We start from the raw sequence: 25,049 nt of genomic DNA, 5'->3' as shown, positions 1-25,049 counted from the left end.
TTTTACTAGCGTTCCGCCCCGACTTCGCCCGTGGTACATATATAGCCTATAACCTTCCTCAATAAATGGGCTATCTAACACTGAAAGAATTTTTTAAATCGGACCACTAGTTCCTGAGATTAGTACTATCAAACAAACTCTTCAGCTTTATAACATTAGTATAGATTAGCAACCGTCCAAAAATAACTCAAAATATGAAAAAGGATAGCTGGATCAGCACATAGCAGGCGCATCCTGTAAACGAGGCATGTGATATAATTTCAGTATGTCGTATGTATGTTATGTTAATGAATTTATCAGTTTAAAACAAATCAAGCGCCGCTCTGCACGCGCGCTCCGACACCATGAGAGTATTGTTTAGTGCCATTTTACTCGGATTGTGTGTTGACGGTTGGTTGCTTGTTGTTTATCAATTTATTTATTGTTATTTAATGTTTTCGTTATTATGTTATGGTGCATTTTAGTATACGATGTTTTGAATGTGTTGTTGCGAATTGCTTGTCATTTGTGTGTGACATTAGGTATGTAATTGTGTGGAAAATTTGTTGTTGCTTGTTATTGTCTACTGGTTGTAACCCGCGGCGTCGCCTGGGTACCCGGGTGAAAGTTACCTAAGTTCTAATGGAGACTACTCGCGGGACTCGGTTAAAAGGCCTATGTGCTAGAAATATTATGATCTATCTCTGTATCAAATTTCATACAGATGCAATTAGCTATTTTCGCGTGCAAGTGGTCCAAACATCCGCCCATCCATACAAACTTTCGACTTTATAATATTATGGAAATTTTATGTCTGCAGAAAATAGTGTTCTGTGTGTAGACTAGAATATCATGTGAGGATAGATAAATACTAGATGTTCTAGAAATTACTAACAAGTATAATAATTTTCATAGTGAGAATTAACTATATCTTGATGAGTGTTATCAATATACACGCGGAAGTAGGTACACTTGGTGTCTATACATTACATTGTTGCGCCTAAACGGCTGAACAGATTTTGATGAAATTCAATATACACGTATACAGTTGTGTATCATAAAAACGTTACTAATGACATAATATAATATAAATATAAAACAGTTTAGTATAAAATAAGATGGTTTTTTGACTCTACATCTGCATGCAATTAATAATATAAGTCAGGTGTGGAAACCTAGTTCGAATGTTAAAACGAGTTTCCGTTATGTGACGTCATGGCATACTGACAATGCAACGCGGGTATCCTCGAAAGTATTGAATTACCTGTACCTTGTAGTAATTAATATACCTATGTACTACTTACACAACAAGCCCTTCGCCCCGGCTTCACGCATGCTTTTCCGGCGTAAGAACACATAATATGATCTCTAACTGAAGAATAAGACAGCTTTTTATTGGTGAAAGAATTTTCAAAATTGATGCAGTCGTTTTGGAGTTTGTTACATACAAACAAATCTAAAGTTTGTTCGAACGCGTATAATGTCACTTATCATCCAATTTCAAAAAACAATTTAATTAATATAAAGATACATTATTGTCTAGTATAGACTATACTGTATAGTACGAGTAGTATAGATTTTTATCGAGTGCAACGCGAGTGCAGCCGGGCGCTCAATCTAGCTAGCTTAATATCAATCCATACAGTCTGTTTCATTTTATTTCATTTATTTATTAATAAGTATATTTGTATATATTAAAATATCATTCAAACGTGGATCGGACTTGTACTAAGGATTCTACACAAATGAGCTATTACTAGATAAACTGCACAAAATTATACACCCATCAAATTTAAGACCGCGCCATCAGTTACTTAACCTCATTTTATATCATTTTTGGTAAGAGCGGCAACAGGAATACTTCATATCTGTAAATTTCAGCTGTCAAAGTTCATGAGATGTCTGGCGACAGACGAACAGACATCTGTAAATTGATATTTATGTAAAACTTGCAGTCCGCCCCGGCTTCGCCCGTGGTACATATATAGCCTATAGCCTTCCTCAATAAATGGACTATCTAACACTGAAAGAATTTTTCAAATCGGATGAGTAGTTCCTGAGATTAGTGCGTACAAACAAACAAACTTTTCAGCTTTATAATATTAGTATAGATAAAAGATTGAATCAATGATTGATTGAATTTTTATTCATGCCAAAAATTACAGATTTTGAATATAAATTACACAAATAAAAAAAAAATATTAACAACTAACCTCAAAAGTTACTTTTCTCATAAGACACAAGAAAAACAAATCTGTTCTAGCATCCTGTTGAATATATAATTACATAACATTCTTATCACGATCAAACTAATATTAAACCCAGCCCTTTTGACATATAACACAATCAAAAGATATAAAAAATGTAAAATCAATGTCCCATGAAAACGCCTTAACTATATAGTCACGATGCTTTGCTGAAAAGATTTTAGTATACTACATATTGATTATATATCTAACATTACATCACATCAAATCTAGTTCAAACATAAGTAAATAAAAGTCACTTTAATAGTTTTAATTTCCGAGAAACTACAAAAACAGTCTAATTTATCGCAATCTTCTTGCTGAAGCGATGATTCGGTAATGGCGTCATTCAAATAAATAATATCATATTATTCGTATTCGATGTTATAAACGAGGTCGCACGTTCGATTTTCCTTTGTACTGTATTGTATTCCTAACCTCTAATGTGATTTTGCTTTCTTAAGCACTCATTTATTTTATTTATTTATTTATTTATCCTAAATTTAACAAATTTACAATTTACAATTGAACATGCATTTCAGGTAAAATTTTGTATACATAGCTATTATTAGAAATGTAAACGATAAGACTTCCCTCTGTGCTAGTCCACCGACTGTGGTACAAGGAAATATATTCCTACGAGTAGTGCTGTCCGTGAGGGGGGCTAGTGATCTGTACTACAGGTCTTTTTACGACCTATTTCAGACACTAGTCCTTCATCATGTTAATACTACTCAGTAGTTTAATGATTTGTGAAGGCAAATAAAGAAATTTTCTTGTACACTAACATTATTATTTACTACGTTTAAATAAAGATTCAAATTTTTAATTAATATGTCTTCTCTAATGAAATTTGTAGTCTCATAACGCTCATCCGCGGGCGAAACCGCAGCTAATGCAAGTTCATATTTCTATAGCTTATAGTTTTTTATGGTACATAAGCTACACTACTGCAAAGAATCATCACGATCCGTTCAGTAGTTTTCGAATGAATGCGTAACAAACATAATCGTACAAAGTTTGAGTTTATATTGGTAGGAGATAAGCGAAAGCTAAGACAAAATTGGTGCAATAGTTGCTATTATTAGATATATCGGAGGCCCGTAACCTTTTCCTTACCTTCTCCATTTCATTCCTTATCCCAAACCCCATAAAGTGGGCAAAGCACTTGCAGCAGCCCTACCTCAGCAAATGTTCATGGGCGGTGGTGATCGCTTACCACCAGGCGAACCACCAGCTCAGTTGTCCTCTCTAGGATAAAAATACGGGTTAAAATATCTAAAACATTAGCTGTATATTGAGTAGAACAATATTATAATAAGCGTTTTATAGCTCGATAAGATAAAATGCGAAAAATATTTACAAGAAAATTGGCGGTTAATTCTTATCGCAACGGTAAATCGTTGTATTGTTCAAAAATCGAATGTTCTAGAATTTTGAAGAATGCTTTTTGTTTTGTTTCGTTTGCGATGAACCTGCGTGCAAAAGCAAGTACTCCTATAGCTGAAGTGTTTTCTGATACAAGCTAATAAAAATCTGTTCAATGGTTTTCACGTGAAAGAGTATCAAACATACATCCATCCTAATAAACTTTAACGTGTAAAATATAAATATTAATGAAAGAAGAAAGAATCGATTCATTTTCAGAAAATATAACTATTATTTCTTCTTTTATATCCATAAAATCTATAAAATAATGTGAAATAGGTAACGTACTTATATGCTCGCTAGAAATTGTCCGAAAGTATGTTTGAATATTGAAATAAATCATATTTTATAGCCTTTAATATCAGAAGAAATTAGCTTCTTTGCTTAAAATAGGTTAGCACCGCAATGCGACTAGCGTGTGATAATTTTTGGCACCTGACTTCTCCTGCATTTGACTACGGACTACCGCATTCTTCACCGACTGTGCATAATTTGAGACGTATTCCCTTTTATTTAAGCAATATATAGTATCTATATAGACGATCCGGTTTATCTTAAAAAATAATGATGTTTTAAACATTATATTGTGCTGTCAATAAAAAATAGGTACAATAAAAGAAAAAACATTATTTAGTGAACAGAGAAATAACGTAGTTTTTTATTACTGATATCTCGTATTATTACATAGAAATCAATTATTAGTCTAGGATTTTTAATAAATAATGTGAGATTATGTTTTTGTAAGAGGAAATTGATCATTTTATAAGTTATGCATGAAGATTTTGATATAACTATTTCAATAAATAATATATTGTGTTAGAATCTAATAGCCTACGATAACCTACGACTTTTTTACAACTCCGTATTTAGATATCAATTTAACAAAACACATCAATATCCGCTCAACTATTCGAGCGTCAAAGAGCACAGATCTACTTTTTAAACATACATTCTTATGTCTATTAGTAATAACATAAAAATATATCTTATACCTTTAAACGAGCAATTCTTGTATAATTGGAATCTCGGAATCGGCTCCAACGATTTTCATGAAATTTAGTATATAGGGGGTTTCGGGGGCGATAAATCGATCTAGCTAGGAATTTTTTTTAGAAAATGTCATATTCGTGTTTTATTCGTGTTTTTTTTTCCTGACATCTATTGGTGAATAATAATACTATTTTGCTTCGTAGATAGCTGGACAACTGAAATAACACATGCACTTTTTATACCGATATTCCTACGGGATACGGACTTACGCGGTTTCAACCGCAGGTCACAGCTAGTATGAATATAATATACCTCAAAACTGACTGACTGACTGACAGTGATCTATCAACGCACAGCCCAAACCACTTGACGGATCGGGCTGAAATTTGGCATGCAGATAGATGTTATGACGTAGGAATCCGCTGAGAAAGAATTTTAATAAATTTCACCCCCAAGTAGCCAAAATAGGGGATGAAAATTTGTACCAAGAATTTTTTTTATACCGCGCGGGTGAAGCTGCGGGTAACAGCTAGTATAGTGCGTAGTTTAATTACAATGCATGAAAGCTGACATCTATTTTTGATTTCAAAACAAATGACGTTGTTACCAAGAACGCTGTACCACAGTGACCTTCAACACATTATCACATGTTTTCTATTTATATTTAATATATACATCTGTTATAATAAAACTGTAATCATTGGAACGGAAAAGGCGTTTAATAATTGCATTTACCGACTTCATAAAAATAGCGGTGTAATGTCGAAAACTTAACACGCTTATATTAACTTCGCTTGTATGTTTGTACGTTTGACTCTCTTTAGACGGACATATGTGATTCAAAATTTGTACACTTATCAAGGATTCGCGACAGTGCAACAATTTCATGATATTTTCTTATTATGATAAGGATCGCCAGGATCTTTACGAATGCTCTGTATATGAGCAAGGCAATTTAATAGAGTGTAATTTTTTTTAATATTTAACTACATATAGAAATTAAAAACTTTTTAACGGATTTTAAACGCAATTTATTCATTATATTATTAACCCGACGTTTCGAGTGCTTTTAATTTCTAAATGTATAATACTAGCGTAAAAGCAAACACAAGAAAATACTATGTTTAACTACATAGATATATATTTTATTGTGAGTCCGAGTACCGAATTGGCATTTTTTACATTTAAACGACAAAATAAGAGATAGACTAGGGTCAGGTAAAGGCCAGGATTATTAGTGATTAAATTGTAAAGTGTTTATGTATATTTGTAGATGCTTACTAAGATTGTATAGGGAAAGTTTGTTATTTTGTTTGTTTGTCTCTCCTTTACGTCGAAAAAGAGCGATTTAGAGATATGTGTGTGAAGCTGGTACATTGCATCAACTTTCATCTACGATAAACTATAGTGGCATTTTTGAACCCATACATTTTAATATGGGCTTTGTAAATTAAAAATTTCTTTTATACGACAGGTTTTATAAGACGTGCGAATAAAGTAGTAGTGAATAGAATTATATCGCGTCGCAACAGAGAGATTTTATACTATGATTTTTGTGTTCGGAGATAGATAGGAGGCTAAAAGTGATATGGGCTAATTATTATATATATCATCATCATCATCAGCCCATACATGTTCCCACTGCTGGGTCACAGACATCCCTGAGGGTTTAGGCCATAATCCACCACGCTGGCCAAGTGCGGGTTGGCAGATGTCGTCGAACTTTTGATTCTTGGACATGCCGCTTTCCTCACCATGTTCACCTTCCTTCACCGTTTTGAGCAGCGATGATGTTATCCACATGCGCAGATAAATTTAAAGATAAATTTATTTGTCCCCGGTTCGAGACCAGGCGAGCGTGCAAGAACTTAAGGGTTTTTAGTCCGAGGCCCTCACCATTGAGCCACCACTGCTTATATATAGATATAGGCTTATTATATCTACCACTATATATAATATATAAATGTCTATCACGTAACAGTCGAGCTATGGAAGGAATTAGGTCACGCTTGCGTGTTGGGGTATTTAGAGAATTATTGCATTCTGTATGATCTAAGACGGATCGGAGATTATTTTAACACATGCCCACGAATATAAATACAGCTGAAGTTTCTGTATATTTGTATAGACAATATATGAGATAGAATATGATTTGCATCAGGGATATATTTTATGTTTCTATGTTTTTCAATTAGTGAAAGTAGCACCGGTATAAGTTTAGCCTTTTTGTAAGTTCACCGCGATTAATTTATACGGTACCTTATTGATTACAACATTGTATTTTTTAATGCAAGTAGACGCAATGAACACTAATTGAATCTATAGACATAATATAAAGCTGAATTGTTTGTTTGTGTGAATGTATTTATCGCATGAACTACTGAATCGATTTCAAAAAATCATTCACTGTTATGTCAGTGATCTGAATTGAAATTTAATATTAACCTATCTATTTATTGGTACAGTTGAGTTGGTATTATGTGATAGTGAAGTCCCATGTATGTATGTAAGAAGTGGGGTATGGGGCAGATGGTGTATATCTGTTTCACTGATCGATTTTCTTTACGGACAAGTAGGTGATCAGCTTTCTGTGTCCTGATAGACCGAGACATTTTTTTTTGTGCGTCCCCACCGGGAATTGCACCCAGGACTTTCGGTTCTACGCTCACGTGTTAACCACTGCACCAAGGAGGCGGACAAAATGTATTATGTAGCAAAACTGTAATTGTTTCTCAATGTTATTAAATGTGTGTATTTATTTGTGTACTCGGTTCAAGATAGCTTTTAACACAACTACAATAGCTATTTAAATTTCTATTTAAATTTCAGTATTTGCTGATGTGAACAGTGAATGGACCGACGAATATGATTATAACAGCTACGAATATATTCCAAGTGATAAAGAGGTCGGTGAAAAAAATAACAAAGAAATAGATCAGTTTCGAAAGGAGGTGGAGGCCTCTATTGCTGAGGCGGAAAACGACGATTATGCAAACATAATCGATTATCAGATTGAAGACAATAGATCCGAGGCAGATATCAAGCGTAATGATGATGTAGCTGTAGATGTTAAAGAACCTGACCTACATTTTTTCTCAAAAAATTTAAACGCCCCTGAAGAAAAGGAAAATGGCGTATCCGATGAAATTTCAAAATTCTACGATGAGAATAAAGAACCAGAGGAAGACATCATAGAAGAAACTAAAGCGATTCTAAATGAAGAGGACGAAAATGACTTTGAGAAAATTCGACCATTGAGTCATGATGTGTCTGACATAAAAGATATAGTAGAAGAAACAAAGAATTTATTGAATGAAACTGATAACAGTTTCGACAGTAAAGCAAACGATACAATTATAAACGCCCAAGAGTCTGAGAAAGTGACAGAAAATAAATCTGGAAAGATTACTAAGTCTTATGATGAATTTAAGTCTTCAATGGATGAATTGCTTGACACTTTGGATAGACTTGACGTTGATAATAAAGATGAAGATAACTATTATGATTATGACAATCAATTTGACTACTATACAGTAAATGATGATAACAAGCCTGATGAAAAGTTGAGCGATGATGAAACACTAAAGGATGCATCATTTGATAGCAAAACAACGCAAATGCCAATATTTTACTTGAATGATGCTCTGTCTGCTATAGATTCCAATTTGTCACAATCTGTTGAGGTGAAAGCCAACACAACATCGTCAGATGACATTAAAACTACGGAAACTCCAGAACCGGCGACAGAAAAAGATGAACAAAAAGCAACAACTCAACTCGAAGACAAATTAACGACACGAACTGTAATCGAGACGACACCCGCTCAGGAAGTTACAGAAAAACCAGAAGAAAATGAAAACAAAACTAGTTCAATTGAAAAAGTACCGCAATCGAAGCCAGTAACAACAATCGAAGTTCATTTGAATGTTAATGATATCACGAAAGTTGTGTCACCGAATTATCCAAGTGCGTACCCGACGAACCAAATCACAGATTATATAATCACTGGTAACGGTGTCGGCATAGAGATGAATGTTACTGACTTTGCCATTAACAGTTTCGTTGGAGACTACGTGCTTATCATACCAGGTAATCTATTGAATGCTCAATATACGTAGGATAGAATTACTGATTATTAAAAATAGCAGGAAATTCTGTTTGTTTATAATTCCTTTATTTCCTTATGGTAAAAATAGTTAGTAGTTGGCGAGTTGTTTGCCCAACATTTACATTACAACATTAAATCAGGTTTTGTTTACTTGTTTGTTTTTTAATAGTTAAATTTTCGACGTAGTGACTGTCTTATTTAGATCAATTCTTACCCACTGTGAATCGTCTTTACGAGACTCAGATAAACATGTAAATTATAGCGATAATGGCACCAAGTACATATATCTAGAACTAGGTCCTTTCCAGGTCAAACCAGCAAGGACAGTTCTGATGGTATCCTCGCCACTTACACACTGAAGAGTGAGAGACGATTCCGATTTACTGATGTCGACAGAATGTTTATTAGGTTCGAGGCAATGCAGGGCATGCAGTTTCAGAAGGGCTTCAGCATCAGTCTTAGGATGATTCGTGAGCTATATCTTTATTAATTACACTATCCACGCTTAATATGAATTTATCAGATATTTTTTTTTGATCAGAAGTTACATGATTTTTATCGAAACTTTGTTACTAATTGATGTTAAGTATGGACTGTGATATTTGACATGTAAACACAATGGAGGTGTTCAAAATAAAATGTGGATTTATTGCCATTTAAGACATTTGCAAGAAAAACTTAAATATTGAAAATTTTGGATATGAATTTAATCTAAAACTACATTCCAGTGCCTAGACAAGACGTGGTAGCAGACGAAGAGCATGGAGATCAACCAGCTATCAAGACCTCTCAAGACTCCTTCACGATTAACTTGGGCGGGGTCTCGGTGAATGGTTTCTTTGCTATCGAGGAAGATTTCAGGAGACTCATTGCTGACATGGCCACTATGTATATTAATGCTAAGGGAATTGAGCTGGGATTAAATACCACGTAAGTAATTATGTTGACTTTGAAATAGTAACTGCAGCTGGTGGTTTCGTTTACGAGGTACATGAGTAAGGTATCACCAATAATTTTGGATTGAGTAAAAATTTATTTAGACATTTCAGAATTAAATTGAATCATTTCTAGGTTTTTCGAAGCAAGCAACCGTACACATTTATCGTCACAGGATGTTTAATAAATACAAATAGATATGGAAGTGAAGGTTTAACATCAATTATAGTCAAATGTATTTAAATAATATGATATTTAAATGATACTATATCTAATAATAAGGAGACTTCGATTTTAAAAGCTACTCGACCTTCGCTTCAATTCACAATCGTGTTTCATTTTCATGTCTTCCTGAAAAATTGATAGACCTAAATGTGTTAGGATTTAATTACTGAAACAAAGGAAACAATGCACCAGTTGTAGCAGTTTCGAGATTTAGCAGGATCAACAGACAAATATGCTCACGTAGCACAATTATTTCAATAAACATTACCATTGTTTCGCCATGTTTATCAGCTGTATTTAATCTGTATTAACTATTCATAAATATAATGTTATCAGTAGATAGCACTTGTAAATACATTGCGTGTGTAGGATTGATTATATTAATGACGTTCCGTTTCAATTCCTTGTGTCTGGTGGATGTATTATTGTATTTTATGTGTTAATTGCTAAATAACGGGTTTGCTCGCAATTGACTATGATAATCGTGATAAAACTTGGCTTATGGCGTATTTAAGTACTCCTGAAAAATTCGAACTCTAAAGAATTTTTGTGTGTTTTGTAACGTTTTCACGCAAAACCACTGGACCGATTACAAACATTTTTTCACTATTAGAAAGGTGCAAATTGTGGTGCGTGACATAGGCTATATGTGTGCCGCGTTCAAAGCTGGGGCGAATAGCTAGTTTATTATAAGTAGAACCGACCAACTTATTCTCCCAGTATATCCTTATTAGATATATGAAAAATACTCATAACTACCGAATAAACGCAATTGTGTCATATATTATATATTGTGGCAAACGATTCTGGCGGTGTTTGTTTAAGCGATAATCTATATCAGTAGTGTCAAGCAGAAGCTTTGTTTGTAGGTTTGAACGCACTTTTCTCAGGAACTGCTAGACCGATTTCCAAAATATTTCACGTTTCGGTATGTACGTGATCCTGTGTACCTAATTTCTGAATGCTAAAGACTGCACCATGAGTGAAGCCAGAGCGAAGGCAGAAGCGATGCCAGATTTATGTTAGGGCCAGAAACTTGCTTTATCATTAAATCAAATTTGAATTGCTTACGCTTTGCTGCAGTTACTTCAATATTTTTATTTCTTCACAAGACATTGCCGATTTTACTGTTCAAATTATCTACATTTTATCTATTTTCAATAAGCCTAGCATGCCTAACAGCATTAATATGTGAGAACAGATAGCCGGCCCCACAAACTGTCGCTTTTTAAAGGTTTAACATGGCTACTCATCGCCATATTTGCATTTTAGCAATATAAAAAACACGTGTATAAAATGCTGTTGTCACATGATGTAATGCTTGCTTGTTTTGAAAAATATTGCTCATGTAAAGCAGGCCAACTCGTTCGTAACACATGACGTTTATGTAAATATTTATATGAAACGTATCAGATGAAATTTGGTTATTTATCAAAGACTCCCAATAACATTAACAAGTTTATTTATAGAATAATTGTTGAGCTGCGATATATCTATGCACTATAATAAAACTACAGGGATATCAACAGATTCCATCCAAAGTATCACTTCCTGTCTTAGAATGATAACGTTCTAAATCCTACTAATATTATAAATGCGCAAGTTTGTACGGATGTGTGTATTTGTTGCTCTTTCACGCAAAGACTACTTAACCGATTGCAATGAAATTTGGTACGTAGACAGCTGGACAATTGGAATAACATATAGGCAACTTTTTATCTTGATATTCCTACGGGATACGGACTTTCGCGGGTGAAACCGCGGGGCGCAGCTACATAGTTTATCTATATTTCATTTTTAAAACGCTTTTGTTAGCTTCACCATGTCTGAATGTAGGTAGCCGCCTCCTTTAGACTCGACTTTTAACCACTTTAAACGGACACTTATCAAGGATCGGTGACAATACAATAATTTAATGAGCGAAGCTGGGGCGGAGCGTTAGTTGGTTAAGGAATGAATTGCCAATAAAGAACAATTTTCAAATATACAATTTACAAAAACACAATTGCATTCAACTAGCCCTACGTAAATAAACTGAATAAGTTCTATTTAAGTACGGCCACTTGGTCTCCAATATAAATCGTATAGTATAATCGTTTTAGTTTAGTATAGTATTTGTAGTAGTTTGTATCAAGTTTTTTTAACACGCTTTTATTAACTTCACCTGTATGTTTGTTTGTTTGTTTGTTTGTATGTTTGTTTGTTTGTTTGTAACTGACTTCTTTGGGCGCGATTTTGACCCACTTTAAACGGCCAGATTTCGTTCAAACTTTGTAGATTTATTGAGGACCGATGACAATACACTAATTTGATAAAATTATTCCAGTTTTCAATTTGCAAAATATGATTTTTGTTAAAGCGTGTTTTATAGTTTTTTTAAACTATTATATTTTATTTATCCGTAGTATATAATGTTTAATATATAAAAATATATATAAACCTACGTGCATGTGATATGGTTCAATAATTTTGCTTTGATAGACATAAAACAACTTTCGTTTCTTGTTTTACACTACGTTCTTTTATACTGGTTATCATTAAGAATAAAAATAAACAGTCATATTTATCACTTATTAACTATTTGACCAAGTTAGATACAAAATTATAACTAAATTTCTGTATTTTTCAATGGTCCCATTATGATCTTAATAATAATATTACTGAATAATTGTAAAATACCACATTTAATGTATAATAACAATTACTAATTGAACAAAATTGATAATCTCAAAGATATAAACCATAAAACAATGCGTCAGCCATAATTGCGTTCATCCTTTCCCCCGTACAAAATCGGACAAAAACAGAAATACCAACATCAAAGACAATGCCGAGAAGTTTTACAATGGCCCACAAACCTCACAAACACCCCACCAAAACTTTCAGCTGGCCAACGCATGCGCGAACTGGACGCATGCGCCAATAACGTCACGTCTATTTTAGTAGCCACCTCTCGCACAGAACAGATCAGCGCACCGCGCTTTCAAAATCGTATTCTCACTATCGCACCGAGCAAAACGGGGAAATAATTATAATACAATACGAGGGAAAATCAAAATTAATCATCTCGGTCGACAAACATGATAAAACAGACAAACAAGCGAAACTAGAACTTAAACGACATTAACATAAGTGTTAAAATGCAGCAATGCGCCACGACATCGATCACAGTATTCCCTGATGCCAAAACTTCCAACATATAGTGTCAAATATTTACCATGGAGCCGTTTATCGATAGAAACAACTTCGCAGTTAGCGCGATGGTGACGGTAGCGATGCAAATATTATTTTTCATGATCGCTTCCTTGTCCCAGAGCGACAAAGTGACGGATTTCACTGGAGGTGCCAATTTTATTATTATCGCTTTGCTAACATTCTTCCTCGGCCAGGGAGGGAACAATTTGAAAAGTTATGACAGCAGACAGCTGATGGTGACGGCTTTCATTTGTTTGTGGGGCGTGAGACTGTCCGGATACCTTATATATAGGATATACCACATCGGCAGAGACAAACAGTTCGAGGATCGCAAAAGTAACACGTTAAGGTTCGCCGTCTTCTACACATTTCAAGCCGTATGGGTCTACATCGTCAGTTTGCCAGTGATTATAATAAATTCTTCGCATCATTCTTACCCTAAGGCGCCGAAAACTATGACAACATTGGATTCAGCTGGCGCAGGTGTATTCGTGTGCGGTTTGTTGATAGAAACGTATGCTGATCTGCAGAAATTCGCGTTCCGCCAAGAACCAGCCAATCAAGGGAAGTGGTGCAACGACGGGCTGTGGGGCCTCTCGAGGCACCCCAACTATTTCGGCGAAGTAGTCCTCTGGTGGGGCATATTTATAATTTCGCTCAATGTTATCGAAGGTATCGAGTTCATTGCAATATTATCGCCTTTGTTCACGATGGCCATTATATTGTTCTTATCAGGAATACCGTTGCTCGAACGATCGGCGGATGAAAAGTATAGAGATAACCCAGATTATTTATATTATAAGGCGTCTACGTCACCCTTTATACCGATACCGCCCTCGTTTTACGTGGAAGTGCCAAAATTCCTTAAATTTGTGATGTGCTGTGAGTTTCCGATCTACGACTATACGCGGGAGGAGTTCGCGGCGCCCACGATCGTCACCGAGACCACGAGCATATCGATGGTGCAGTCTCAGACATAGCTACTAAGCGCCGCACGTGACAGCGTTGCGGCAAAAGAAACAAACAATCCGAAGAGTCAGAACCCTCACAAGAATTTGTGATACACGGCCGAGGAGCGCCCTCCGAAAAAATTGCCAAATTCATTGCCACTGAAACAAAGTAATACGTTAGATATGAATCGTTACAATACATATATGGATAACTTGCGAAAGAGCAAGAAACTTGCGTTAGATTTAATAGATGATACTAAAGATATTATAATTGAAGAAGACGAAGCTCCTATTAAAAATATAAGATTAAGATCACCATCAGATGATCTAGAATTAAATAAGCCTAGTACTAGTAGAACCGAACGACCTACGGAATACGTTAAATATGGTAAAATCACATTTAATACAACAGCAATTTTACATCATTATCCACAAATGAACAAAACAGAGAATCATGTGCACAACACAAAGAAATTGAATTGTAACTCAGATAAAATAAAAATAGATAATAACAATATATCTGAACCTGATAAAGCAGAAACTAAAATAACGATAAACAATATTGAATGTAACGCGAATAATAATGATTCTATAATTAGAGTAAATAGCGTAAGTGACGTTGAACCATTAGATGTATTGAAGAAGCCGGGTAAATTTACTGAAGAGAAGCTTGTATGAGGGTTGGCCACTTTTAGTCTTCATTTTGAAAGGTGGAAATTCTGGTACAGAAGGCCGGGGAGAGTGAAACAAAACATATCCAAATATAAGTTGCTGTAAATAAATATAAGACTGGACATGATATACCTGATTTTAAATACATAGATACAGAATATGTAGAATTTGCTGTTGTACATAATAACATTGTTAATAGTGGATTGTTAAAATAATATTATACTATATATATAGATGCGATTAGGCGAATCCGTCTCAACTAGAATAAATTAATTATATTGGTGTATGAAGATTGGATTGTCGAAATTGGTGAGTCGTTACAGCTATTTTACTTATCTTATAATCTTATTGTTTATACAATGTGTCGTAGACGCTTTTAAAGACCTGTATTAAGAACTATGATGATTTCTAAGCTTTGTTTTAGCCGAAAATAAAATCAATATACATTTTACTGCGCATTATTAAATGCAATATTAATATGGTTTCAGATATATTATGTACTACCGAGATTGCATTATATTAAATCGCGTAACAACTCTTCCCGACAAATTTACAATAATACATATTAAGGATTCTTTGATATGTATATAATATAACATCGCAATATGCCCAGTGGTTCAAAGTTAAAAATTACAAACTGACGCGATATTGTAACTGTAATTATTTTCGTATTCGTATGTAATGGCTGGACCGATTTTCAGGAATTTCTGTGCATTTCGGGTAGGCCTGAGAATCGTTCAACATCTAATCTTCATACCGATTAATTATAAGAGCATAGCATAACAGCGTTTGCCGGGTCAGCTAGTAAAATATATTTATTTGTTACATTAAATCTTATTAGTTAATAGCTTTTGCCTGCGACTTCGCACGCGTTAATTCAGAGTAGTTTAACATATGTTATTGTACATATAAACCTTCCTCTTGTATCACTCTATCTATTAAAAATAACCCAATCAAAATCCGTTACGTAGTTTTAAAGATTTAAGCATACAAAGGGACATAGGGACAGAGAAAGCGACTTTGTTTTATACTATCTAGTGATAATGCAGAGTTATTTTATTATCCTACTAGCTCCACCCTGCGGTTTCACCCGCGTAAGTTCGTATCAAGTAGGAATATCGGGATTAAAAGTTGCCTATATGTTATTCCAGTTGTCCAACTGTCTACGTACCAAATTTCATTGCAATCGGTTCAGTAAAAGAGTAACTAATACAGACACATCCTTACAAACTTTCGCATTTATAATATTAGTAGGATGGACTTTTGAAGCTTTCTATCGTCTGTTAAAAAATCTGTTTCCAAGGAGCAGTTTATAAATAAATATTATAGTATTAATAAGTATAAATAAATAAGCTACAAAAATATCATCGGTTTGTTTACATCACATGAGATTTCATTTCTCTATCATTTATAGTTAGTGAGGCACACTATACCTAGCAGCTGTCCGACCAAAATCCAATTAGCGTATTCGGCTTAGTTACATAATACGTAGAATCTAGATTTTAACCAACATTAAATAAGGAGATTCCGTACTCGTTACACTTTTATTATATTTAGTACATAAATAGAGACAATTATAACACTAATTTACAATTAAGTTAAATATTTGCCCATAATTGGAAACAATTTAACGCATACGAAATATTGCAACTGAATACCTTCAGATATGATGTACACAAGAAATATGATTCAATAATAATAATAAGGAAATTGTCCATAATAATGGAGGCCCGTTTCCTTTTCCTTACCCGTCCTAGTCCATTCCTTCTTTCCAGTCGTTAATCCTTTCCTTTCCCTTACCCCATAAAAGCGGGCAGCGCATTCACGGAGATACTACCTTTGCGAATGTTTATGGGCGGTGGTGATCGCTTACCATCAGGCGAACCACCAGCTCAGCTGCCCGTTATGACATAAAAAAAAAATAAAAATAAGAATTTATAATAACGGTTAATTTTTAATGATTTTTAATCGATCGAAACAATGTATAAAATTATTAAAAGCTTTTTTTTTTATTTTTGAATGACTTAAGAATATCAAATATCACCTACGATAATGTTATGAAGCATTTGATTTATTTGCAAGTTTGATGAAGAGATAGAAACAGCCCAACTTGTTTGATTTAAAAGAACCTGTTTCGAATTGAAACCTACGCTAGAATATCTGTATATAGGCTATGATTAAGGGTGAAGATGCTGTTTGTTATCACATATTATTAAATTATATATTACTAACTATTCGCTCGGGCTTCGCCCGTGGTACGTATATAGCCTATGTCACTCAGTGAAGTTGCAGCTTTCTAATCGTGATATTTTTCAAATCGGTCCAGTGTTCTTTGAGAGAAAACATTACAAACATACAAAAATACATAATTCTTAGATATAACTGATAGTTTTATATACAGAAGTTTTAAATATTTTAGTTCAAAATATAAAGTTGTATTAATTGAACGTAATTAATTAAACCTGTTTGTAATAAATTTTTTGTTGTTTGTCTGTTCATAAATTTCTTAAAAACTGTTAATCGACTTGTGTCAATTTTCGTAGTATCCTGATACAGCTTCAATTGACCATGTAGCATTCAAATTAATTGAAGATAGATATTATAATCCAAGTTCTTGAATATGATGGATTCTTGAAATCATAAAAGTTTATGTATCACGTTAATACCATAACCCTTTCAATATAACATTAAATAGGACGCCTTGTACCTTCAAATATTATTGAAAAAAACACTTAAAAATCTAATGAACAGAGTTGAGTTTCGCTTGCCACAAAAATTATCTAAGAAATGCACTCAAGTGTTAAATTAGATCTAAAATAGACCGAGCGCTGCGGGGAGATGTGTAATTAAAGCTATTTATAGGCCGGGAGGTAATTGGCCTAATCACTTAGTATCTAATTTTAAAGATGTTACATCCTATTTTATGTAACGATGGGCTACTGATGTTTTTTCCTGTTCTAGTTAAAAATTCCGTTTATTCTTCACTCTTATGTATTGACAGTGATATTTAATGTAGGTAATATTATATTTGCTTATGAGCTGTTTAATTAATTACTTTTTGGTGTCGTATAATTCTTGTAATAATTTATTTAATTTTAGTTTTAATATTTGCATCGTATTTTATGTGTAATGTAGAACAAAAAAACTAAAAACTTAGAGAATGCACGAATAATTTCTCACTATATTTGGTTGTTAGATTTATATAGATCGATACTATTTTACCGGCTCAGCAAAATCATATATAAAGGGTTAGCCATTAGAGAATGACCTTACCCAGCTAACCTGTATGTGTGTCTAGCATAGTCCATATATGAAAGCGTTATCACAGCAACAATGCAGTGTTTCGTTACGTAGCGACTCTGGCACGGGTCCAAATTGTGATAGGGAAGTGGATACCTCTGCAGGTATGCGTATTCTGCTTCTAGGGCTGCCATATAGCCTGGAAAATTCTAGACGTTTCGAATAGGTTAAGCAGAAAAGGCATGATCGTAAATATCCTATCCTAGATTTATAAATCTAAACAAATATATAAACATATGAATTACTGTCCATCTAGGCAAAGAATTTTGTTAGTCTGTTAAAAATTGTTTATATTCAATATGTTATGTTATTATTTTATGCCTCAATATACGTTCGCATTTATATAAAAACTTTTTAAGTAAGAGCCAGCCCTACATTTGAGACTTCACTGCGTTAGTCGTATAAATGGAATGCCTTTGTAATGTACTTATATGTTGCTTAGTATATTGATCTCAGATATATATTATATATGTATATAAGGACTAACACGAGGACTATCTTATCGGCGCATTTATTCATATATTCGATGTAAATATATGTAGACTTACAAACTTCTTGAATTCTAAATCATAACATTGATATTATGTCTATTTGAACAATATTAATTTCGCGCATTAGAGAGATTTCTAGATTCGCAATATATTCTTTAATTTTTAAACTATGAATCGTTCTTAAAACGGTGAAGGAAAACATCGTGAGGAAACCGGCATGTCCAAGAATCAAAAGTTTGACGACATGTGACATCTGCCAACCCGCACTTGTCTAACGTGGTGGATTATGGCCTGAGCCCACATAAGAGGCCTATGTCCCAGCAGTGGCAACATATCTGGGCTGATGATGATGATAATGATGAATCATTCTTAAATCATAATTTCCCTAAGGCCTAAACTGATATGAATGTAGCCAGAGTTTGAGACATAAAGGTCATAGGATAATTACGTACACTTTCATAAATTTCACGGTAACGGAAACTACCCAGGCGAAGCCGCGTGGGATGAGCTAGTATACATATTTAATAAATGAATTCTTACATTTACAGTATGTAAGCTCATGTCGCGTTTAATATAATAGAACTTATCATTCTTGGAAAAGGTTTCTAGGTAATATTAATCTTATTACGTGAGCATAAATTTGATTTTCATCTGTTACTAAATAGACTACGGCAGTATTAATAGGTACAACAGCTGGTGAGTCCGAGATTTGACTCCTAGTGGAAATCGGATCTTTTCCAACATGATAAACTAATGAATATAAATGCGTTATGGCTTTTTTATTATTACATGTGTCCTGGTCAAACGGCATGTCAGCCACGACATGGGTTTCGGTATGTAGTCGCTATGATAGTCGTATCGTTAGTGTTTCTATTGAAGCCATTACACGAATTCCACCTTGTGACTCTTTCAGTGTGACCACGACACGTTATGAGCATTTTTCAATGATCAAATACAGTTCTTGAGCGTAGCCTGATGATCTATACTTCAATACTTATATAAATAGAAAATATATTTGCGTTTATTTACTATTGTATATATTACTAATCGGCTATTTACCAAACAAGCTTTGTAAAGTAAGTTTGATAAATAGTCGATTTCAAAAATCGTTGACCCGCAGTTAGTGACATAAGCTTCTTTTTGTTAGTTTTTATTCTGTGATCCGAGCAAAATCTGGGATCTGCGGCACTTTATATAAAGTCTACTGAAATCCAGCTTTAAAATTAATTAATACAACTTAACAAATTCCAGGTTAGAAATCACGGAGATCAGAAAGAAGGGCATCTGCTTCCACAACTGGCCTGGTTCTGAACAGTGTGCGGAAATCACGTTCGCCGTACCCCTCCAGTATGTTGATGATGATGATGATGAAATGGAGACGAGGCTTACGGAAGAGGACCTGAGGGACATGTGGGAGATGTACTCTCGGCAGGATCCGTTTGCTGTTCGGCTCGAGTTGCTGGGTGTTGTGGTGAGATGTGGACTTTATTTTTTCGTGATAAGATTTAAATTAAATTTGCTTGTAATTAAAGGGCCTGTGCAGTATGAGATATCGATATAAACATGTTTTGCGGGGTGATAGATATATGATGCTATGCTCTATTTGGTTTACCCTGGTATTTTAATAATATGTAAAATCCAGTGTCATGATGTATGTTCCCAATGAACTCTTCACCAACTCAAACGATTTTGATGAAATTTGGCATTTTATGTGTAATTTGGTCCAACTTAAGATATAGGATAATTTTTATTTCGATTAATTATCCCAATAATTTATAATCTTAATATTTTTATTTATTACTCAGCCGCAGCAACGCGTGGCCGGGTGTGCTAGTAGTTAATAAATATGTAGCCTATATCACTCAGGAGTAATGTATGTTTCTATTGATAAAAAAAAATTGGTCCTTGAGATTTCCTGATGTCTTCACATATCAACAAACTTACAATGAAAACAAAACTAGCTGAACCGGCAAACGATGTCTTGCCTTACTCTGATCAATAACGGGTATGAAAAACAGATGTTGGCCGATTCTGACCTATCCGATATGCACCCTAAATTTCAAGAGAATCGCTCCAGCCGTTTTCTGCAGATCTTCTTAGCATAAAACGATATCGTCAAATATCAAATTCAAATGTATATATATCAAAAAGAGGAGTATGTATGTATAATTATTCGCAAGTTATGTTAAACCTCCCTGTTGGAAAAAGATAAGTTTGCGTTTGCCAAAGTATGAGAAACTGTCAATAATTTTCCAGGAGTTCACATATCCCAACGACCGTAGCGTGCTCACGGTGTGGCTGGTGATAGCAGCGGGCGTGGTCATCTCCATGGCTATGCTCGCCTTCGCGCTGTGGAGGTACAGTTGCTTCGAGGAGTATACCAAGTGAGTAGACCATGTCATCGTATCAACAACATTTGTGGAGCAACGCGCGAGCAACGATGCTGTTGAAACTAAACATACACACAACACCTGAACATGTTTGTAGCGACAGATGCACATATACAACTTTTCAACATCTTTGTTGACAGTATTTTCTTGTGTTTGATTTTACGCGAGTATTATACATTTAGAAATTCAAAACTTCTTAACTAATTTTAAACCCGTGAACACTTTACAGCGAGCGTGGTCACGGGGAGTGACTACGCTGTAAAGTGAAACGTCAGGTTAATAATATGATGAATAAATCGCGTTTAAAATCCGTTAAATTTTTTTTAATTTATAATACTTTGTTGATATATAAACCTTTAATATGAACCTTTAATGTTGATATATAAATAATATATAGAGGAACTTTAGTATTTTTGGATCTTTGCCACGTTTTCATTTAAAAACTGCTGCATCGATTTCAAAAAATCCTTCACCGTTTGAAACCTGCTACTTCACTGAGCGGTACCACGGGCGAAACCGGAGCGAACAGCTAGTCATAGATATACGGGGTCTTCAATGATGAAGCGGTATGATAATGAATCCATACTTTTCGTACTACAGGGTCACAGTTAGAAATGTGTGTGTGGAAATCCACGCTTGCTGTAAAGTGTTGAATTTAAGTTAGTTGCATTATGTTTTAAAGAATAATAAAAAAAAATTCGGAGGCCCGTTTCCTTTTCCTCACCCGTCCTAGTCTATTCCTTCTTTCCAGTCGTTAATCCTTTCCTTTTCCCTTACCCCATAAAAGCGGGCAGCGCATTCACAGAGGTACTACCTTTGCGAATGTTTATGGGCGGTGGTGATCGCTTACCATCAGGCGAACCACCAGCTCAGCTGCCCGCTATGACAAAAAAAAATAATAAATCGCGATTTTTTTGGTAATAATCCTTTCGATGTATATTTTTTTCATACTACAGCGTCACAGGCTCTTAAACATATCCATACTACGCTTTCAGTAAGGAGGCGAAACTTTAATATAACTATCAAATGATTAATTGGTTTTTAAAATTGTATTTTGTAAGCCATTAAGATGCCTGTGGTGTTGATTCATTTTCAATGAAATCACAGATGAAGAAAAATCTTATAAATATTGTTCGTGTTTTGGTTTCATATAAATGATGGTATATTATATGTACCTACTTTATAAATAATTGTATTTTCTTCAATCGTACATACGTAGACATATAGTCATAGATGAATTTTATTTATTATATCAATCCCAATACTCCACAGCTTAAGATTGAAAAACACAGAATACTATTCCAGAATCTATAACATTTCAGAATCACAACATAATATCCTATAATATCATTCCAGAATGCCCTCATACAGCGATACCGACAGTCTGAACGATAAGAAAGTTCTAGACCTGTACCCCACGCCTCACCAGACGCTACCACCTCTTTATACTGAGGACTTCAACTGGGCGGATGACAAATATGACATTACCAAAGGTTTGTTGGCCTAAATTGAATTTCATTTATTTTAAATGTCATATAAATATTTTTTTGTTATATTTTCATAAATTTTAGTGATGCATTCCCTAAGTGATTATTTTATTTTATATAAAGCTAATATTATATAATTAAAAGCTAAAATATAAAATTACATAACAAACAAACCATTAGCTCACAAATCAATTGTGTTTTCCAAGTTGACCTGGCTAAATTCATATAACAATAATAAAGGCAAATTCAAACTCAAACTAAGACATCTCACGTTTTATTTTTATGACGATTAGGGCAATTGCCCGACTTGGAGTGTCGAGTATTATGCTTGTCAGTGTGTGTGGGTAGACCGCAGCTGAGCATTATATCAAGGACCCATACAGGGTGTGTTACACGCTTCTGTAGTTCACAGACAGGTGTGCAGAGTATACGTGAAGAAACGGCAGGCCACGTCATCCATGAACGCTCAGCGAATGTGGAGTTCAGGGTAGATCTCCAAGCTCCCATCGGTTTTCTGTTTTAAAAAATACAATTTTAACATTAATTTTCACAATAAAATATATATAATAATAACTTAGAACTGCATCAATCGTTTCACAGTTACTGTAAAAGTGGCCGCCCGCATGGCTAACCTTCATTTATTTATTTTTATTTATTTATTTATTAGCAAGGACAAAAATTACATTCACAATGATGCTCTGCCTTCTGAACTAGGTTATTACCTGTATCTCAGAAGACAGTGACTTCCCTTAATTTCAAATACATAATATTTATAATTTCATTTTACAATTTATAATTAAAAGTAACGTAAAATGAAAAGGTTGTTCCAGCTCTTAATGATTTTCCCTCTCTTTTACGCATAAAATGCGCTTGACATGGATGTATTGTAACATTCACTGTGTACGTGTGCGTGTAGGCTAGCGTCTATGTGTGAAGGACAATTATGACATATTCTAATGATAATGACGTTCCAGATCACGGATACTCGAACAGCAGTTACTTGCGCGACGATATGTTTGACATCGACTCGGATGAAGACACGCTTCGTACTCAGAACGGGTAAACGAGAGGACAATCAAACAAATTAAAACTATTTATTGCACGATATCACTTCTAGAATGGCCATAATTTCATAAGTACTCATTAAGCGCATTATTCTGCAGTTGCATTTAAGTCGTATCAATTTAACATAATTTCATATGACAATATAAAACTGTCTTATAAACAGTATCATATGTCATCATATCATTAGTTTTGATGATTGTTTTATCATATTTCGCAATTGTTACTTTATATTTGTCAATTAATGCGAGTATTTTATAGAAATTAAAAGCGTTATAAATGTTTTATGACCGCCTCCTTGGTACAGTGGTTAACGCGTGAGCGTAGAACCGAGGGGTCCTGGGTTCGAATCCCGGTGGGGACGCACAAAAAAAATGTCTCGGTCTGGCAGGACACAGAAGGCTGATCACCTACTTGTCCATAAAGAAAATCGATCAGTGAAACAGATGTATATCATCTGCCCCATACCCCACTAGGGGACACGGGACTTCACTATTTTTTTAAAAATGTTTTATGTTAGGGATAACCATGATCTGAGCAAGCATTTCTTATTGTATTACTAAACACTCGTCCCGGCTATGTCCGGATATCAAGATGCCCGTATTATCCCAAGGGTGCATTTATACAGGATAAATCCTATCACCCAAGTCAGCTCAGACCCTTTCTGTATACCAAATTTCATCAAAATCCGTTCAGTAGTTTCAGCGTGATTGACGGACAAACATCCAAACAAACAAATTTTCACATTTATAATATTAGTGTGATAGTGTGATAAAATACTCATTTTAAAACAAACGCATCACTCATTAATAAAATAAAGCAACCAGCTGAGCTCATTCTATAACTGTGTTTCAGCAGAGTTTCATCAATTAAGATTTATCATTTCAGGAGGTACACCACAGACGTGTAGCCGTATGTTTTTGGTATGCTTTTTAACTTAACTAACAATGCACCTAACCCTTATATATAAATAGAGAGCGCACAAATTAGTTTTCAATACTTTCAACGTGAAAGCAAAGTGAACCTTGAATTAGTCTGTTATATGAAAATGCGATTGATTTTGCAATAAAGAAAGATTAAGTTACTTTTTGAAAAAGTTAGCTTTTCGCCCGCGGTTCCGCGCGTTGTCAAATTAGTATAAAAACTAAACTATATCACTCTGCTTCCAATCTATCTCCAGACAGAACATGTCATAGATTATACACTTATATACTGGTAGAACATGTTATACAACCGTTCCGTTGCGACGTCAAAGAAGGATTAAAACCAAACAAACACAATTTCGCATTTATAATATTAGTAACGATATACTTACATTATAAATCGGGGGTAATAATGGATAAATATTTAAGAGTCTTTCAGTCAAATTCCCCCCCCTTTCTGTCGTCTCGTCTTTATTTGGGCCATTTAGGGTTTCAAATGGAAAGAAAAAATGCACCCAATGTTTAATCCTGAAGTCATTAATAATATTTATGTCGAAATTCAATGGAATCGGTTTAGCGGTTTCAATTTTTCACACAAACTTTCATTCCCTATTTAAACCTAAATTTAGGAGTTGATTTTTAAAAAACATCGTAGCCTATGTCTTTT

The 25,049-nt window shown here is 34.4% G+C and overlaps 2 protein-coding genes across 3 annotated transcripts in view; both read left to right on the top strand.

Moving 5' to 3' along the window:
- Positions 1-254: 254 nt before the first annotated feature.
- Positions 255-25,049, top strand: part of LOC119836784 — a 25,808-nt gene continuing 1,013 nt past the window's right edge. Inside the window, exons 1-9 of one of the 2 annotated variants that reach the window (XM_038362253.1) lie at positions 255-390; positions 7,473-8,732; positions 9,060-9,221; positions 9,480-9,681; positions 19,772-19,991; positions 20,777-20,904; positions 22,267-22,403; positions 23,372-23,456; positions 24,348-24,382. In XM_038362253.1, the coding sequence (XP_038218181.1) occupies positions 345-390; positions 7,473-8,732; positions 9,060-9,221; positions 9,480-9,681; positions 19,772-19,991; positions 20,777-20,904; positions 22,267-22,403; positions 23,372-23,456; positions 24,348-24,369 (2,262 nt within the window). In that variant the 5' untranslated portion in view covers positions 255-344 and the 3' untranslated portion in view covers positions 24,370-24,382. The remainder of the gene's footprint in view (positions 391-7,472; positions 8,733-9,059; positions 9,222-9,479; positions 9,682-19,771; positions 19,992-20,776; positions 20,905-22,266; positions 22,404-23,371; positions 23,457-24,347; positions 24,383-25,049) is intronic. The other variant, XM_038362252.1, reaches the window with a different exon arrangement.
- Positions 12,879-14,758, top strand: LOC119836785. The gene has a single exon (XM_038362254.1). The coding sequence runs from the start codon at positions 13,131-13,133 to the stop codon at positions 14,085-14,087; it is 957 nt and encodes a 318-aa protein (XP_038218182.1). The 5' UTR covers positions 12,879-13,130; the 3' UTR covers positions 14,088-14,758.

The sequence above is a fragment of the Zerene cesonia genome, chromosome 25 (genome assembly GCF_012273895.1).
Source record: "Zerene cesonia ecotype Mississippi chromosome 25, Zerene_cesonia_1.1, whole genome shotgun sequence".
NCBI classification, from domain to species: Eukaryota; Metazoa; Arthropoda; class Insecta; order Lepidoptera; family Pieridae; genus Zerene; species Zerene cesonia.
The sequence above is the reverse complement of the archived record's forward strand: the minus strand, read 5'-3'. Positions and strand labels throughout refer to the sequence as shown.

Bases quoted from the DNA above. Each gene is read 5' to 3' on its own strand.
- LOC119836785 (XM_038362254.1), top strand. From the start codon at position 13,131: ATGGAGCCGTTTATCGATAGAAACAACTTCGCAGTTAGCGCGATGGTG.